The following is a 20,011-nucleotide window of genomic DNA, read 5'->3' on the forward strand; positions in this document are numbered from 1 at the left end:
TAAGAAAAAATGAATGATTGGAGAAAATGGTGCTGGCTGCTAATTAACTTGAACATCCAGAATTGACTGGCCAGTAAAACCTGGATCATTTCGAAGTATTTATTCCTGTTCCTGGACATTGTAGGTAAGAGTGATGTCACTGCAGAAGGCAAGGAGCACATCAGCAGAGGCTATCGAGCTAAACTTCAGAGAAAAAGGGCCATTGATAGTTTGGGGATTATAACACTGCCCTAATTTTAGGACTATCACAAGAAAATATGGAATCCAAAATGTTTATTCTCCATGTCCGTTCCTGTGTAGATCTTTGGATGTTGCCCATATCCAAAGCCCTGCTAGATGGCCTTCCACCCAGCTGTGCCCAAGATAGGGACATTGTGTGACTTTTAGACTTAGGATCTGACTCTCCAGAAATGGACTGACCACACTTTTGAGCATCTTTCTTTGTCCTTAGATGGTTATGCAGTATACATGGATACACCCAGCATACTGTGTCCTCAAAGACATGGGCAAAATGGCAGGTTCTGCAAAAGAGGAAAAAACCTTGGGAAAATATCTGTGCAAAGGTCTGGGGCAGCTGCCCCCAAAGGTTTTATCTACATTTTAATTACTTTTAAATATCAGCAACTTGTAAATAAAATGTGATGCTAGAGGCACAGCTAGACTACAGCTGCTCTTGCTGCTATTTGTGCAAAGACTCAGAAGGAGAATCAGCAGTTCAAATCACCGGGACCAGATGGATTAAAACCCAGGGACCTGAAGGAGCTGGCAGGCATGATCTCGGAACCACAGAAGCAAATCTTCGGTTTCAAATAATTTTTATTACATTTTACGAAGCATAAATATAAAAACAGCATCAACTAACAATCAAGGAAAGGAATAAAGAGTAAAAAGAATAAAAATACAAATGTGTAAAAGTATAAAGAAAACTTCTATACTGACCAGGATCTTCAATATGCTGAGCATGCAGCTCTTGGCCTAGAACATCTGATCAAGAAAATCAAAGAAGAAAGTAAGAATTCCTTCACTGTTTTTTCTCTCATGAGTGCCATTAGCTTTGCCACCGTTGCCAGTTCGGTCACCTTTATTAACCATCCCTCTATAGTGCATATCACAGGATCTCCTCCAATGCTGAGTGTATAAAAGTTGTGCTGCATTAATTTTCCAAACTTTTTGAGTTAGATTGCTAATTTCTATCCAATCTTGCTTAGCTCTTTTACAAGTCCACCAAAGGCGATGGAAGGTTCCCATTTGAATCTTGCCTTTCCAAAAAGCATTTATGATTGCAGGATACCCAACAGTTTGCTGAGACAAAAGGTGAGCCATTTTCAGGCTTCCATATTTCTCCCTCCTCCATATTTGCCCCTGCTCTGCTCTGCTTCCCTTCCACCCTTCCTTGAGGTCACTTGCTGAGTAGTAGCCGAACTCAGTCAGCAGCTGATCCGGTACACCCAGTCAGGTTGGACTCATCTGCCAGGCTGAAAATGGGCTCCTGGTTCTCCAGGTTCTCTCCTGAAGTACCAGGAAGCACCCGGGGAGGCACCATCTTAACCCACTGCTTTCTGGTTCTTACGGCCTAGAAACACCTTGCCAAAAAGGTTGGCTGGTCAATTTGTGAATGGGTGCCACTGGGCCAGCTGACGGCATCAGGAATGTCATCCGTAAAACATAAGAAGAAGCAAGGTCATTTATTCATTCATCTGGATCAGCCCTAACATGTTTAATAAACAGCCACGGCAGGTACAGAGCTGATACAGCTTGAAAAAGGGCATATTAAAGACCGATCATGAAACAAAATGTCTGGAAAACTCTTACCTTGGACAAAACTCAGGTTGCACCTCTCTGGATGAAGGGGTTTAAATAGGCTAATACTGTTTTGGACCTAGGTCTTCATCACAAAATGCCCAGGGAGAGGCTAAACCCCTATGATTACCCCAGGCACCAGGTCCTTCTGCCCCAGAATGAAAGGGAAGAAAGGAGCATTTTCCTTCTTTTTACAACTTCCTTGGAAGTAGACAGAGGGGCTGAGGGTGTTGTGTAGTTTAGTCACTCCATAAGCAGTTACTCCTTACGAAGTTTGAGAGATTTACCCTTGCCTGCTCCCTGCTGATTGAAGGCTTCTTCAAAATAAAAATATTTGGGCATTCAAATAGGAACTCCCGCCAGGAGTTTGTATCCCCCCTAAAATTTTAAAAGGACCCCAAATTCTCTTCCTTAGCCCCAGAGAAATAAAGTAATTCAAGATTTTTTCCCCCTGCATTCCATTCATATTTCTTTTCATCCCTTTCTTCTATCACTGCCCCTGCTGAACTTTAGATGTGATGAAGAAATAGAATTAAACCTCTTCTATAGAGAAAAATACTTTGAAAAATCACATCTTGTTAGCAGATATAAAACACTGAATAAAGTACCAAAGATAATGAGTACGTCCAATAAAAAGGAGTGAAGAATTTCCCAAAATTGGGTTTGGAGGTGGCTCACCCCATTGGCTTCCTTCCGGCTTCCTTTCCAACATGGATTCCCTGGACTTTTCTTTTATAGCCGATCCCCAAACCTTCTCTCCTCTTAATGCAATTATTTCCTTCTGACCAAGATATCTTGAGAAACAAGGGATTCCTTCAATTCCTTTACTCTCACAATGGAAACAATGATAGATATAAAACACCATGAAACACTGGCACTATCTCCTACTGAGTCAGCGTCCGGTAGAGAGTGGTCAGTAAGGCTGGAATCATTTAAAAGTGTTTACTTCTGTCTCTGGTAACCCTGGACATTCTGAGATGCCAAGAGAAATTTCAGAAGAGAATCTGATGATGAAACGTGATGTCACTGCAGAAGGGAAGGAGCGCATCAGCGAAGGCTATCAAGAGCTCAGATTGGGAGCAAAGAAAACAGCCAGTCCTTCTCCTGACCACTCACCTTCCCTGGTAGCCAATCTTCACTCTCACAGAAGCAGGAAAAAAGTTTTCATTTGGGCAATAAATCACTTCTTAAGTAAATCTTTTTTGAGTAAAGTAAAATGAGCAATTGGAGAAAATGCTGCTGGCTGCTCATTGAGCAGAAACAAGTGGCCAATAAAACCGAGATCATTTCAAAGTGTTTATTCCTGTTCCTGGACGTTGTAGGTGACAGTGGTGTCACTGCAGAAGGCAAGGAGTGCATCAGCGGAGGCTATCAAGAGCTGGCCTTCCATGCAGTTGTGCCCAAGATAAGAACACTGTGTGACTTTTAGACTTGGGATCTGACTCTCCAGAAGTGGACTGAACACAGAACTGTTGCTTGTATTGCTGTCTTCATCTTGTTTTTATTAGGCATTTGGGTGGTAGGAAGTTGCAGTTTACGTATATGTGTGTGTGTGTATCCACATATACTATGTATCCACCTACAAATGCAAAACTAACCTGGGTTTCTGTGTAGCTATGCAAAAGAGATGAGAAAGAGACTGCTTTTACAATCAGATATTTTAATTGCATAATAAATAAGGTGCTCTTTATCCCAGTTATTGCAACAATCATCCTGTAGTTCGTTTCTTTCCACTTCAGAAGAATGGCAAATTCAATCTGTCAATTTGTGAATGGGTGCCACTGGACCAGCTGATGGCATAAGCTATGGATGTCATCTGTAAAACATACATATGAAGAAGCAAGATCATTATTCATTTACCTCTGGATCAGCCCCAACATGTTTATTTCCTGACCCCCTCCTTCCCCAGCTAACCAGATACGGAGCTGATACAGCTGTAAAAAGCTAGCATATTGCTGGGTGGGTCTCTTGCATGGAGTGGGGGGTAACTGCCCCCTACACAAATTGTTATGTGTAATTTAATTACTTCTAAGTATCAGCAATCTGGATCTTTAGCTGGAACTGTTACGTTAGGGACATTGTATGCTTAAGATTTCAGCAAGGCATTCACAAAGTAGACCACAACCTACTTCTTAGTAAAGTAGAAAAAGATGAGATAGACAGCATCTCCACCAGATGGATTTGTAACTGCCTAAGAAGCCGTACTAGACAAGTATTCTTGAATGGTGCTACATCTGGGCCACGTGAGGGCCCCTAAATTGCTCAAACGTTTTCATGCTCGTTACCCAGATAAACCTGACTAACAGCTATGTTTCATTTTCCTCCCCGTTATTATTTTTATCTTCTCCAGTTGGATTTCTCATTTTTCAAGGGCAGGAGGCATGTCAGAACCCCAATATATTTTGTATTTCTTCTCACCTTCATTTTCAGATTCTGCCATTCTGTTGGGGGAGGGGGACCTAAGAGTGTTCTGCATTATACTTCCTTTGCTTTGTTCCATCCTCTTTGAAATATCTTTCTTGGGGTGCGAGAGGAATGTGCCTCGGGCCATCTGCCTTATCTCCAGGTGGAGGGGAAGAAGCCACAAAGACCTGACAGCCTTTTTTTTATTGAAAAGTTTTACAATACATTTTTTAAAAAGACAAAACCCCTCCCAACCCCCTCCCCTCTCCCCAAACCTCCCCAACACCTCCCTCCCCTCCCCCTTCCCCGACTTCCCAGAGCTCAATACAGGGTATAAAAATACAAACAATCATAATCTACCTTATGTAAACAACAATAAAATATTAAATCTATTGCACTTTAACTCTTATAAAATAACTACAAGCAATTTAAATATCACATCAATACTTATTCAAATGCTAAATGAAACTTTTTAGTCCCATATTTATTCAATCTGTAGTTCATTTCTTCCCACTTCAGAAGAATGGCAAATTCGATGTCAATTTGTGAATGGGTGCCACTGGACCAGCTGATGGCATAAGCTATGGATGTCATCTGTAAAACACGTATGAAGAAGCAAGATCATTATTCATTTACCTCTGGATCAGCCCCTACATGTTTATTTCCTGACCCCCTCCTTCACCAGCTAACCAGATACGGAGCTGATACAGCCGTAAAAAGGGCATATTAAAGGCAATGATGAAACAAAATGGCTGGAAAACCTTGGACAGCCGGTCTTTGGCACCATCCAAGATGGAATGGCTGCCATTCAGCTAGCCAGTGGCACAGTTCATTCATTTCATCTGAAAGACAAAAGAAACAAGGCCATTAGTCATTCATAATTATTATCTTATTAAGTTATTATTGTTGGGAAACACTCACCTTCTAAAAGGGAAGATGGACTTAGTCCATGGTTAAATGGATGCCATCCTGCCAGCTGAGTGGACAGTTCTTCAATATCCTCTGTAAGACAGGAAAGAGAAAGAGAGAGAAAAGAAAAAGAAAGAAAAGAGAAAGAAAGAAAGTCCATTAGTCAGTCATCTCTGGAACAGCCCTAATAATTTTTATCCAATGTTATTCTTGCCTTCAGTGTCTTCCCAGGAAAATGGCTGCCACTCAGCCAGCAGGAGGCACAATTCGTTTAGAACATCTGTAACACAAAGAAAGAAGCAAGGCCTCTAGTCCTTCATCTTATTTATCTAGTTATTTGTTTAAAGCCCTTTACCCCCTTTTTGTGCTAAAGCTTTAGCATGTGGTGAGAACTCAGGTTGCACATCTCTGGATGAAGGGGTTTAAATAGGCTAATATTGTTTTGGACCTAGGTCCTCATCACAAAATGTCCAGGGAGAGGCTACATCCCTATGACTCCCCCAGGCACCAGGTCCTTTTCCCCACCACACCTGCCCCAGAATGAAAGGGGAAAGAAAAGTTGGTTGGTAAGAAAGGAGCATTTTCCTTCTTTTTACAACTTCCTTGGAAGTAGACAGTACCAAAGACATGAGTACATCCAATAAACAGGAGTGAAGAATTTCCCAAAATTATGGTCTAGAGATGGCTCGCCCCATTGGCTTCCTTTCCAACATGGATTTCCTGGACTTTTCTTTTATTGCCCATCCCCAAACCTTCTCCTTTCCACAGCTCTGCCTCTTAGTGTAACAGACTGAGACTTCTAGAGAAACAAGGGATTCCTTCAATGGGTGAGAAGCCCCAATTCCTACCTGCCATGATGGGGAAAATATTATATTTTGAATGATGACAGATACGGATGCTGCCTGTTTACCACTCAGTGTCCGGTAAAAAATGGTCAGTAAGACTGGAATCATTTAAAAGTGTTTACTCCTGTCTCTACGGTAACCCTGGACATTCTGAGATGGCAAGAGAAATTTCAGAGGAGAATCTGATGATGAAATGTGATGTCACTGCAGAAGGCAAGGAGTGCATCAGCGGAGGCTATCAAGAGCTGGCCTTCCATGCAGCTGTGCCCAAGATAAGAACACTGTGTGACTTTTAGACTTGGGATCTGACTCTCCAGAAGTGGACTGAACACAGACCTTTTGCTTGTTTTGCTGTCTTCATCTTGTTTTTATTAGGCATTTGGGTGGCAGGAAATTGGAGTTTACGTATATGTTTGTGTGTTTGTTTTGGTGTGTGTGTGCGTGTGTTTCCACTTATACTGTATATCTGTCTAAAAATACAAAACTAACCTGGGTTTCATTTTTTCCTTTGAATAACCAGTTTTTGGACAGGAGTTACTATTTTTGACTCATCTTGAAATGTTGAACAGATTCTAATAGATTTGTTTTTGTAATTTGAATATAGCTATGTGAAATAGATGAGGGAGGGACTGCTTTTACAGATCTTTTAATTGCATAATAAATTAGCTGAATATTATCATAGTCATTGCAACAATCATCCTGTGATATATTTCTTCTCACTTCAGAGGAATAGCAAACTCAGGAATCTGAGTGGAGATCAAGAGCAGAGAAACACAAATATTCCTTGATTTCTTTAATTTTCATCACTCATTGTTTCTGTTAGGTACATGACTATGGCCTAACTGGTTGGGTTGGCAATATATATAAACTATGATTGTATTGTTGTAATAGAAACTGTATAGTATCACTTTAAATGTGTGATGATTGGCCAACGCTGTTTTTCCCACAGCCCTAAGAAGGAGCTAGAGACATAGCTTCTTTCTGTTACGTTTGCTGTTACATGCTGATTATTGTGGTTTGTGGGTTTGCTACTGTTTGCTAAATCTGAAGAACTGTGTTTTGACTTATGGACTGGTAAGACTGTATTGGATAATCCTTGGACTATTGTTATTTGCTATCATCTCTTTACTCGTGTATGACCTGAACTGATTTTTTCTTGGACTGTGCTATTGTATTATTCCACAAGTAAAAACTTTTTTACACACCTCAGTGTATCTGTGTGGTTGCTGCGTAAACTTGACTACTCTCAGTATCCTCTTTTTCTGTGCAAGCTCTTGTTAGCTCAAGAGGTACTCTGCACATCATTATCAGTTTCTGTGACTGCCAAAGTTAGACATGTTACTTTTTTACTTTGGAAAATTGACAATTTTAGGAATTAAAGACACAATGGACATCACTCTCCGTATCCTAGGATGCTGACATTTTCCTCATTGTTTTTCGTCCACTGAATTCAACACTTAATATGCTAGAGAAGTCTAAGTGCAATACCACGTAGATTATATACCACTTCACAGTGCTTTACAGCCCTCTCTAAGTGGTTTACTGAGCTAGCATATTGCTGGGTGGGTCTCTTGCATAGAGTGGGGGGTAACTGCCCCCTACACAAATTGTTATGTGCAATTTAATTACTTCTAAGTATCAGCAACTTGCAAACAAAAAGGTGATGCTGAAGGCACAGCTGGAGACCAGCTGCTCACTCTGCCATTTAAATCCTATTTGTGCAAAGACCAGGAAGGAAAACTAGATAATTGTTTTTTGAACTGGCGAAGGCCAAACATCAGCTATCCCTGAAAAATCCAGGATCAGGGAAATGCTGTGGACATAGTTTACTTGGACTTCAGCAAGGCCTCTGACAAGGTGGACCACAGCCTAGTTCTTGGTAAGACAGGACAATGTGAGATGGATAGTACCAACACCAGATGGATTGGCAATTAGCTGACCAACCACAATTAGTGTGTAAAGTAAAGGTAAAGGTTCCCCCGCACATGCGTGCTAGTCGTTTCCAACTCTAGCGGCCGGTGCTCATCTCCGTTTCAAAGCCAAAGAGCCAGCGCTTGTCCGAGGACGTCTCCGTGGTCATGTGGCCGGCATGACTAGATGCCAAAGGCGCACGGAACGCTGTTACCTTCCAACCGTAGGGGTCCCTATTTTTCTACTTGCATTTTTTTATGTGCTTTCTAACTGTTAGGTTGGAAGAAGCTGGGACGAGTAACAGGCACTCACTCTGTTACGTGGCACTCGGGATTCGACCCGCCAAACTGCCGACCTTCTGATCGACAAGCTCAGCATCCTAACCCACTGTAGTTTTCCTTAATGGGACTACATCTACATGGAGGGAAACATGCAGTGGGGTACCCCGAGTTCTGTCTTAGGCCCAGTACTCTTCTACCTCTTCATCAATGATCGAGACAGGACAGAAGGGGAGCTCATGAAACTTGCAGACCACACCAAGCCGAGGGGAATTGCTAACACTTTGAAAGAGTCAAGATTCAGAAGGATCTTGACCTACCAGAGCACTGGCTCCTGTCCACCAAGATGCAGTTCAGGGGTGAGAAAAGGAAGGTCCAACAATTCCAAAGGGAGACTTGAAGTGATTTTTGTGTCACCTGCTAACAAAAGGAAAACACAAAGACCTTGTAGTAAGCGAAAAGCATTTTTAAGGGTATGAAATCTGCCCAGTGTCAAAGAAACAGGGGCAAAATTCTGGCTTTCACATTTTTCAGATGTCTGTAAGATTTTTTACTTAGCAGAGTTACAGCACATTTATTTCATTCCTTGTTTATGCAACTTTGAGTCCAAGAGACCTATGGAGGGAGAGTGAAAGTCTCCCTCTCCTTGTTTCAGCAGGAGTATCGATAGCAGAGCCAAGCCACCATTTTTTTAACACTAAGGCCCATTTGGGACTTCCAGAGCACATGTGGGGCACAAACCACATGGATGTGGAAGATTTGCCTGTTCACAAAATGGCTGCCACGGTAGGCGTGTCTATTCCCCACCATATATACTGCTCTCTACCAGGGAGATTCTAGAGGGGTGAAAGACAACTTTGTAAATAAAAACACTCACCATTAATATTGGCTGGGAGCCTGCTGGGTACCAGGGATGGTGCCTCCATCCCTTCTTCCCTAAAAGGAAAGTGTAGCTGGCAGCAGCAGTTAAAACCCATAATGTTCTTTGGCTCTTTAATTCAAGAGTTGTCATTTATGCTGTCCCACAAATTCCTTGAGTATTACAATAGCCTGAGAAAGTTGTGATGAGCCCCTCCCTGGATATTAAAGCATTCTCCCTTGAGCCGAGTGCAATTTCTGTTGGCTTCATGGACATGGAAGTGTTTGTCAGCAGGACTGTGGCTGCCCTGGTCTTCTAGTCTCTACCTACAATGGCTGCCAGACTGAACCTGTGAAAGTTTTAATCGGGCTGATCTGACCTATGGAATATTTCTTCACAAAAGTTCCAGCTACAGCAATATTGCAGGAGTCCGTGGTGTTCTCTGAGCTTGGTTGATTTCTTGCAGACATTTCATTACCCATGCCTAGCACTGATGATGCCTAGTGTTGTGTAGTGAGTTCTTTGCGCAGGAAAGAAGACGAGGCAAGTGAGTTCAGCAAAGCTCATGGTTTATTGCTTGCAGGATCTGAACAGAATTGGGCTGCAGCCTGCAGCAATTTATAGCCTGGCCCCTAGGCAGCAGCCAATAGGTTTAAAGCACCCATTGCCGCCTAGGGGCAGCCAATAGCAGCACTGGAGATGGGGTGTCTAGGTTGCTGGAGAGCCGTTAGCTGCTCCAGCTTACCACGTGGTGTTACCATTGAGCCCAATACATAACACCCCTTCCCTTAGAACAGACAACATCATAGCAACAATTAACAAACAGTACAAGTTACAAGACTTAACATCATAGCATCAGTTAAACAATTTTAACACCAGAATGAATTGGTTTCCATTAACAGCACACTAGACAGTTAACATCATAGCTCCATTATTGTTTCAGTACAGATAACATTATAGTTCCTTTATTTTACAACATAATCAGCTAGATAAGTAGGAGGCTTACGTGCCCTTGTGGAACGCCTCAGGGTTCCCATCACTTTCTGGTCTACCAACTTACCCATCGGGCCACGCAAACCAGTGTCCCTTGATGCACTTGAGTCAAAGGAATGAAATGCTCTCTGGCTGGCCTCTCCAGGTTGGCCCACCCCAGAGTCAGATTGAACAGCAGAGTCAGCACAGCGGTTGTTAAAATCTGGTTGGCTTGCTCTATCAGGGGATCCATGTTGCACTTCTGGACTCCCCTCCTCTATGCCCAGTTCCTCATTGTTTATGAAGGAAGAGTCTTGAGAGTCCATGTATGGGCTGGCTTGGCTGCAAGTTTGGGGACTTTGGGAGGGACTTATGATTCAGTCCTCGCTTAGTGGCCATTCTGGAAACCGTTTTCTGAGTTGATCAATGTGGCATCTGACGACTCACCCTCCCTCCAGCCCCACTTCGTAAGAAAGGGGACCAGATGATTTGGTAATTTTACCAGGAACCCACAGATTCCCATGTCCATAGTTTCTGGCCCAAACCCAATCGCCCATTTGCAGCCCCCTAGGGGGTTTTGGTCGAGAGGCTTCTGCTGCCACTCTATCTGGATGCAACCTGTCCAGTTTAGTGATCAGTCACCTCCCCCAAAGAAGTTCTGCAGGACTTTTGCCTGTAGCAGTGCAAGGCGTAGAATGCTGGCAAAGTAAAAAATTTGCCAGTCTGTGATGCAAGTCCCCTGTAACTGCGTTTAAGTGACTCCTTCGTGGTCCTCACCATACGTTCAGCTTGACCATTAGAGGATGGGTGAAAAGGGGCAGATGTTGCGTGTCTGATGAGGTTTGCTCATAGGAAGGCCTGAAATTCAGCAGCACTGAATTGGGCCCCATTGTCTGAAACTAAGACATATGGCAACCCATGTGTGGCAAAGAGTTTTCTCAGCACTTGGATGGTCCTAGCAGTAGTCATGTCTGCAACTGGGATTACTTCAAGCTATTTGGAGTGGCTGTCTACCACTATGAGGAAGAGCTGTCCCTGAAAGGGTCCAGCGTAGTCTATGTGAATTCTAGACCAGGGAGTGTGCGTTTCCTCCCACCTGTGAACTGGAGCCTGTGGCATTTCAGGTCTAGATTGCTGGCATGTATAACATCCATGTACCTGTGCCTCAATGTCCTTGTCTAGGCCAGGCCACCAAAGGTAGCTTCTTGCTAAAGTTTTCATTCTGACAATGCCTGGATAGCCTTCATGTAGTGACTGCAAAACTCTATCTCTTAGTGAAGAGGGAATTATGACTCTGTTCCCCCAAAGGATGCACCTCTTGTAAGCTGATAGCTCATGTCTTCTGACAAAGTAACTCTGGAACTCAGAGCCTGGGCTTTTATCTAAACACCCAGTGTGTACCCATGAAAGCACTCTGCTAAGTGTTTTATCTGTAGCTGTTTCTGCAGCTATGTCCCCAGTGTGGAGGGGAAATTCTGGCAGGTCCTGAATGGACAGAATTCTGGCCGCAGGGGCTGGGTCTGGTTCCATTAGTGGCAGTGGGAGTCTGCTCAGGCCATCAGCATGGCCCATTTCTTTGCCGGGTTTGTGAACCAGCTTAAATGTGTATGCAAAAAGGAAAATAGACCATCTCAACATTCTTGGGGAAAGTATATGGAGAGTTTGTCTGTTGTGAAAAGTCCCAACAGTGGTTTGTGGTCTGTGAAGACCATGAAGTCCCTGTCATATAAATAGTCATGGAATTTTTTTATTCCTGCTACAATGGCTAAGGCCTCTTTGTCAATTTGAGCGTAATTACGCTCAGCAGAAGACAGTGTCCTTGAAAAAAATGCAATAGGGACTTGTGTTCCATTCTTTTCTAAATGACTCAAGACTGCCCCCACCCCATTAGGAGATGCATCACATGCTAAACATACTGGTTTAGACTCCCTAAAATGAGTTACAGTAAATTTATCTGACAATAGTGCCTTTAGGTCCTGGAAACTTTTCTCGTGAATGCTGGTCCACTTCCATGGAGCTTGCATCGCCAAGCCCAGCTGGCAGCAGATCCGGAAGCGAAGCTGTGCCACCCATCGGCCCCCGCACACAGAGGCTGTACTCAGTTCTATAGAAATATTCAGAATTCATTTAATACTTTTGTGAGAATGTGCAGAAGAGACTTTTATCACAAAGCTTCTAATTTCTAAGTAGGCAACCTGTGCCCCACTGGGTTATTATTTGAGATATTTCTTTAACAAAAAAAAAATGACTGGAGGGTAGGGTCATAAAACAGTAAGCAGGAGCAACTTTTGACTTTCTGCTGGCCGCACCATTGACTTTCCTTGTGGGAAGGTTGCAGGGAGAAAAGCAGTGGGGAAATTTGTCTTAAAAAAACAGTGATAGTAAAATGAACAAGAACACAAGTTGGCATCGCGACATCTCCGCGAACAGCATTTTGGACTTTTTTCCAAGCTGGATTTCAATTCCCATAATCCCCAGCTGAAGTCCATCCAGCGCAGAAGAAATGTCAACGCCTACTCAGACACGGCGGACCGCACATCCCTCCCCGCGGCTCCTGGTCGTGTTTGGGGAGGCTGACGGGCTCCTTCCCGTCACATCCGGAGGGCGCCCGGTTGCAAAAGGAAGCGGCCTCCGCAGCGCCCACGAGCAAGCCCGGGCAAAGCCCTTCCAGAAACTGGAGGGGGGGCGGGAGAGAGAGAGAAAAAAAGCAAGTTCTTTCCCTGCATTTTGATTGGCCAGCAGGAACGCCAAGAGCCCCATCTTGATTGGCTCTAAGCTGCGGACAGCCTTTTCCGGGCGGAGCAAAAGCTGACGTTTGCGCGCACGCGCGCTACATATTCATCCCCCAGCCCTATAAAGAGGCGCGGGAGGCGGGTGGCGCGAAAAGTTTCCTGTTCTGGCCGTCAGGATGTTCGAGGCGCGGCTGATTCAGGGCTCGTTGCTGAAGAAGGTGCTGGAGGCGCTCAAGGACCTCATCACGGAGGCCTGCTGGGACCTGGGCTCGGGCGGCATCAGTCTGCAGAGCATGGACTCCTCGCACGTCTCGCTGGTGCAGCTCACCATGCGCTCCGAGGGCTTCGACACGTACCGCTGCGACCGCAACATCGCCATGGGCGTCAATCTCGTCAGGTAGCGGCCGAGCGAGGGCGCTGTGAGGGAGGGGAAGGGGAAGAAGCCGGGCCTGACGGAGGGGAGACAAAGAATTCGCCTCATACGCAAAGGCGGGAACCACCATTGCTCGGGAAACCGCCGGTCGCGCCTCTGTGAGGTAAACCCCGCGCGCCATGGCGGGAAGCGCCGGGGGCGGGGCCGCGGAGTGTCAAGCGGGCTTCGCGCGCTCTTTAGCCCCAATGCTAGTTCTGGAAGAGGATTGGCTGCGCTCGGCCCGCTCCTTCGCCGCGCTCCCGCCCGATTGGTCGCCCTCTCCTTCGGGGCGTGGCTTGTCTTTTAGGCGCGGGATTGTTCGAGTGTTCTCGAGGCAGCATGGCGGCATTTGCAAAAGGAAAGGGGGAAAGGCAAGGGCAGGCGTCCCTCTGGCCGCTGGGGCGGATGCTCATTTTGCCCAGCCGAGTTGCCCGACAGCCCTTTGGCATGTGGTGCCTCTTCCCAGGGTTGCTTTGCCTCTTGTCATTTTGCATCTGGAGTTCGTACCCTATTAACAAATCTTAGGACAGGGCTTCCCTGGTGTTCCAGAAAAAGAAAACCTGTTGCAAGTTATTGCAATCCCTGCACATGAAACGTTTCTAGATATCAACTGGGAATTTAACATGTTAATCTTGTCAGCATCTACAACAAAAATTAGAGTGAAAGTGCCAAAAAATGAACTTACACCCCCTCTATATCATATTTTTCCTGCATCAGAAAAGCTGATTTATTTGCAAGAATGTATCCTAATGATAATGCAAAAGTGACAACAATGGTGCTTTCTAAATGACTCTCTAGAAAGTATGTGATCTTCTGACTGCAGTAAGCATAGATAGGCTGGATCAAAATCAGTTACTGGAATTGGGAAGTAAAATTGTTTCAATCTAGGCTGTTTGATTTTAAAGTAATATCTTACTGGATGGTGGACACCAGGATGTTGTTGCATATCTGGTAAGCCTTAACACAGAGCACTCAAACCTAGAAAAATGCTGTATAATAATTGGCTGTTGTGTTTCCAAAAAAGTAACAGAATTGCTTGCTGGAAAATGTGTGGCGTGTGGGTCGAAGCAGACAAGAAAGTCTGTTTTCTACCCCCACTCTGGGTACAGAAAGGCTTCTGCTTAGTTTATGTGAAAGTGAGTATAGGAAGTTGACGGGCTTCATTCTCTGGAAGCTTTTACAAATGAATGTTGACCCACAGTCTCTCTTTGCTTTCCCTTGGGACAAAAGTGTACTGAGCCTATCAGCTTGCACTGACTTGTTTAATTTGTCTCATGCTGTGTATTGTCAAAATAGTACATTATATCAAAATAATGAGATGTGCATTTTCTTTTTCTTTCCTAGTATGTCCAAAGTGCTCAAGTGTGCTGGTAACGATGACATAATCACCCTGAGAGCTGAAGATAATGCTGACACACTGGTTTTGGTATTTGAAACACCAAGTAAGTTTAACTGAATTATTAAAACTTTTCTTAGGAGTAGTTCATTGTGAAACTAGAGGGAGTAAGATAAATTCTGACTTCAGAACAGAGTCCTTTGAGGCTGTCTCTTAGAATATAGAACATCCAAGTGTATCTAGGTAGATTCTACTGGCAGAGCAATATAGAAAGTTTTTGGGTTTGGCAAGAAAACACATGGCAAGAGTATTGCAAGCTGTGTTTATGATCAAATATAGGCATGTTTTTTTTTCTAAATTAGTCCCAGTGGTTCTTGACAGCTGCCCCTGGGTGAGGTATATATATGTCTGCCCCTGATGAATTAAGTAGTACTATGGATGGCTGAAGGCTGAGGAACTGAATGAGGAATGTCAGGCTTCAGCTGAGTCCTGGCAAGACTGAATGATTTGGGGGCCTGCCAGTTTTAGGACTGTGCCATCTTTGATACTGCATTGCATGGCTCCATACAGTCCTCCTGGACTCATGACTTTAGCTTGAACAGCAGGTGGCAGCCATGGCAAGGAGAGCCTTTGCACAGTTTCAAGTTGTTTACCAGTTGTGTCCATTCCTCAATTGGAAGAGGGGTGGTGGTGTTCACAGTTACTCATGTCTGATCACCTCTGCTAATGTGCTTTGCATGCAGCTGCCCTTGAAGAGTATCTGGAAGCTTCAGCCAGTGCAAATTGCAGCAGAGCAGGCATTATGTGAGCTTCTAAAACAGCAAATTTTAAGGCCTCCATGAGTTGCACTGATTGTCAGTCTGCTAACACCTATCCTCAAAATATTTTTTACTCCTATGTTAATGTCATACTAACTGATGACAGCTTACAACTAAAATAGAATATCCATTATATAATATATGAAAATAACGAACCATGCACAATCAAACTTAAATGTGCATTTTAGTGTGAAGAGTTTGGAATGTAGAACATTTTAAAGAGTAATCCCAACCAGAAACTGATTATATGTAGATTATTTGCAACATTGTGAATCTACAGGTAACCCTCGACTTATGGTTGCTTGGTTCGACAACCACAATCCCAGTTCTGGCTGTGGTCATTAAGCGACTGGAGCAAAAAAGCTGCCTGCAGGTGGAGGCTAGGGAACTCATCTTGCACAGAAGGGACTCCATCAGGTTGCAGAAACAAAGCTCAGATATTTGGGATTCACACTTTGTTTCTACAAGCCGCTGCAGGACTTCCCTTACATGTGCAGAAGGGAACCTCTGCAGTGAGCTGCCGAAACAGCTTAAATCCCAAAGGTTCAAGAGTCCTTTTGCTCTGCAATGTGGCAGGTGGCAGCAAACAACCTTCCCTGCCAGCTGCTCCATTGAGCTTCACAAGATTACAGGGCATTTGGCAACTGGTTCTAAGCGCAAGCAGGATTGCCAAGCACCCAGATATTTATCAGAGACTCTGTGGTTTTGCTACTGTCTTTTTATTTAATAGGTGTTCAAATAGCTTTGCAGTTTATGGCTAGTAAACAATATTCAGTCAGGAAATTATTTTGTTCTCGTAAACAATGTTAATTAGATATTTTTTTATAGATCAGGAGAAGGTTTCAGACTATGAAATGAAATTAATGGATTTGGATGTAGAACAACTTGGAATTCCAGTAAGTGAGTTTTTATTTCAAAGGTACTATTAATTGTTAAATATGTTTGCTGTCTTTTGACTGAATCTATGGCTGCTGCAACAATTTGTTACTATGCTTGCTAATGTTCTGTTTTGCCATTTTGATACAGGTAGTTATTGCTTAATGACCCCAATTAAGACCAGAATTTCAGCAATTAGGTGAAACATCATGTGTGTCAGGACCCACCCCAAACCATGTCTTAGGAAGACAAAACTCTTGGAGCCAAATCTTAGTCCAAAAGGAATCTTTACTATGACATGCTTGGTTGTAGGAATACAAGATAGGACTTAATATTGTTCTACAAACTAAACCCTTATAAAGAGTTCCCGGTTCAACCCCCCCCCCCCTAACCCTATTTGGTCAGTCCCCCATCATTTTTATGTTTATTGCTCTCTTCCGTGACACAAGCCAGATGCTCCTACCCTAACCCCCCCTTTTGTTCCCCCAGTTCAAAAGGCTTCTTTTCCTTTGAAATGCCTAATACAGGCTCAATACACATTCGTTCCCTCCTCCTCCTCAGGAGATGGCAATATCCATGGAATAATGTTTTAAACATACATTTATGAATATGATATAAATGGATTCTGACAGTGTGACTGCACCACTTAGCAATAGCAGTTTCTGTACTCCAGAGTACAGTCATTAAGCCAGGATCTCATGCTTCTCCTGTCCTGTTGCCTTCTCTTCAATTCTGTCTCCCTGTGGCTCCTAGTTGCTTGCCCAACCTTGGCCCTTTGCAAGGCAACAGGGTGGCCAAAATAGCAAACGTGGAGGGAGAAGCTGAAGTATAGCCTGTGGTCCTAAATATATGGGCAGGCTGCTAAGCACCCAGATTTTGATTGTATGAAGGGTTGCTGCCATAATGTAAAGGACTGGACATACATCAGCGCCTTCATGACTTCATACGGATGCTGAACAAGTTACCATTCAGTAAGGAGTGCTTATACATGCAGTATGAATGGCATCTGTTTTTAATGGAGAGATTAAAAACTGAAATGTTTCTGTGTTGCAGAACTGTATAATAGTTTGGAACCAAGGGTGTAATTAATACTTAGCCCTCATAAAATTCTTATTTTCTTAATTCTATAGTTGAAGCCATTAGAAAATGCAACATTATAGGTAGTCCTTGATTTATGACCACAATTGAGCCCAAAATTTCTGTTGCTAAAAGACAGTTAAGTGATTTTTGCCTCGTTTTATGACCTTTCTTGCCACAGTTAAGCGAATCACTGCAGTTAAATTAGTATCACAGTTGTTAAGTGAATGTGGCCTGCCCGATGACTTTGCTTATCAGAAAGTGGCAAAAAGTGATCACATGACTGTAAAATGAGGACCCAGATTATTGGGGGCAATTAAGCTGACTTTGTAATAATGCCGCTTGGGGTGTGTGTGTGAAAGCCCTAATAAGCAGGCATATACATAGAATGAAGGCTACTGCTAAGCTTGTAAGCCGCCCTGAGTCTTCGGAGAAGGGCGGGATATAAATGGAATTAAAATAAAATAAATAAATAAATTGCGGTAAATACAGGATAGTTGCCAAGTGCCTGAATTTTGATCATATGACCATGGAGATTCTGCAACATTGTGTGAAAAATCATAAGTCACTTTTCAGTGCCATGGTAACTGAATGGTCATTAAATGGACTGTTGTCAGTCGAGGACTACTTGTAAAATTGTTGCAAAATATAAACATTTGCTTCTCTTGTAATAACTTTTTAAAATGTTCATTTGATTTGTATCTATTTGCCCTACTTGGTTTCTGCCCATGAAAAATGATGAAACATTTATGATGGCTTTAGCCTAAACGAGTCCTAAAAACAATTCCTAAAGCTTACATGATGATGTTTCAGGAACAAGAATACAGCTGTGTGGTGAAAATGCCCTCTGCTGAATTTGCACGTATTTGCCGTGACCTCAGTCACATTGGAGATGCCGTTGTAATCTCCTGCACAAAAGATGGTGTCAAATTTTCTGCCACGGGAGAACTTGGGAGTGGAAATGTCAAACTGTCACAAACCAGTGATGTTGATAAAGAGGAGGAAGCTGTAAGTAGGCCCCGAGGAAGCTTTAAACTGTCTCTTGCCATTGTTCTCTTATCTTTTCCCAGTCCTTTACTCTTCATTCATTTTTTTTCCAGGTAACAATAGAGATGAATGAGCCTGTCCAGCTGACTTTTGCTTTAAGATATTTGAATTTCTTCACCAAAGCTACACCTTTGTCTCCTACAGTTATACTCAGTATGTCTGCAGATGTTCCCTTAGGTAAGTGGAATATTGCGGCTCTTGCTGAGAAATAGTGCCAAAGGTTATTTCATTGATTTGATTGGTGGTTTCAGGCTGGCCATTAACTCTTTTCCTTTTCTGTCTCCTGCAGTTGTGGAATACAAGATAGCAGATATGGGACATTTGAAATATTATTTGGCCCCAAAGATTGAAGACCAAGAAGAATCGTAAGAAATTAAAGGGGGAAATGTGATATTTGTGAGGCTGGTAGCCAGTGTCCTTTTCACTTACTTAGTCTTGGTGCACCAGGTGCACTTAGACCCAATTGTAGATATTTCTGTGTAAATACTTCCCTTTTTATTATGTGAGTACCTACTTTAAAATAGTTGTAGACGCTGTTTTTATTATTCAACTTGTAATCCATTTCATATAAAAAAGAATATATTTAAAAAGAAATAACTTCTGTGCATGGAGAGCCCGTGACCCTTTAGTTACTATCCCTAATGACCATGCATGAGAATCAGAATTTTGCAGTTGCTGAACCATTATTTTTTCACCCTTTTAGTTAAAACAAGGATGCTAATAACTGCAAAAAAAGCAATGTTTGGAGGAAAAAATGTTTTAATGGCTTACCTTGAAAAGGGAATCTTCAGAAATGAATGCTTTTCAATAAAGAATACTACATTTTTTATTTTGCCTCATGATAGCTTATTATTACTGCCCAGTGTCTTGGCAGGGTGGATAATAATGATTTTTTAAAATAAATAAAATGGATTTTATTTAAATTGGATTTGTTTTATTCTTATCAAATTTATTTTAATAAAGGGTTTTGGAGTAAAAAGCTTATCTAAAGGTAGTTTTCTATTTAAGATGGAGCTTAGTTATGTAGCATGAGGCTGTATATTCTGCAATATTTACATTTTTGGTAAACTCATTCAATGAATCCAAGCTCTGCAAGGTGAGATAACATGCACTGCATTGATGCATTCACACAATTTCACAATAATCATGAGATAAATCATAAAACAAAGTTCAGGAACATTCCTTTATCCCATTGTTTTGCAAATCTATTGAAGAGAAATGCATCTGTTGTGTGAGGAGGAAGGGCAAGCAGTAAAAATGAAAGAAACCTAAGCAGCTTATAAACCTTGTGATCTTTCTGCACATAGCTTGAAGTGCTTTGTTCCTCCCTTGAGCAAAATGGCGGCAGGCTGTAAAAGAAACCCATTTTGGGAATATTTTAATGAAGTTCCTCTACCTACGGGCAAAGCAGGTATATGTGTAAAATGCAAGCCATGCAACAAAGGGATGCAAGGCCTGGTGCCCCGAATGAAACAACATCATGAGAAGTGCTGTGATGAAACAAACACGTTTGAAGAGGCAGGACCTTCAGGTGGCTAAACTCTTCATTTCACCATATTTTTTAGACTGCCATGAGGTATTGTTATGCTAAAGCAATAATATTGTGGGAAGTCACCCACCCCAAGAAAGAAATATTTTTGGGAATATTAAAAAGGCAGAATATTATATTTTCCCAAAGGAATAATGGAGAAGATCTTTAAAAAGCAGAAACCCCCAGTCAGAAACTCAGCAGAAAC

The 20,011-nt window shown here is 42.8% G+C and overlaps 1 protein-coding gene and 1 long non-coding RNA gene across 2 annotated transcripts; one reads left to right on the forward strand and one right to left on the reverse strand.

The window, feature by feature from the left end:
• Positions 1-492: 492 nt before the first annotated feature.
• LOC308671371 lies at positions 493-3,484 on the reverse strand. The gene is made up of 3 exons (XR_014027182.1): positions 2,479-3,484; positions 940-984; positions 493-521 (listed from the first exon to the last, which is right to left on the reverse strand). It is a non-coding gene; the product is annotated as an uncharacterized lncRNA (long non-coding RNA).
• A 9,352-nt stretch (positions 3,485-12,836) lies between these two features.
• Positions 12,837-19,280, forward strand: PCNA (proliferating cell nuclear antigen). The gene is made up of 6 exons (XM_081334087.1): positions 12,837-13,106; positions 14,466-14,563; positions 16,104-16,171; positions 18,042-18,236; positions 18,329-18,452; positions 18,565-19,280. The coding sequence occupies exons 1-6, from the start codon at positions 12,886-12,888 to the stop codon at positions 18,642-18,644; spliced, it is 786 nt and encodes a 261-aa protein (XP_081190213.1). The 5' UTR covers positions 12,837-12,885; the 3' UTR covers positions 18,645-19,280.
• The last annotated feature ends 731 nt before the right edge of the window (positions 19,281-20,011 follow it).

Source organism: Vipera berus (assembly GCF_964194415.1).
Source record: "Vipera berus genome assembly, chromosome: 8".
Taxonomy (NCBI): Eukaryota; Metazoa; Chordata; class Lepidosauria; order Squamata; family Viperidae; genus Vipera; species Vipera berus.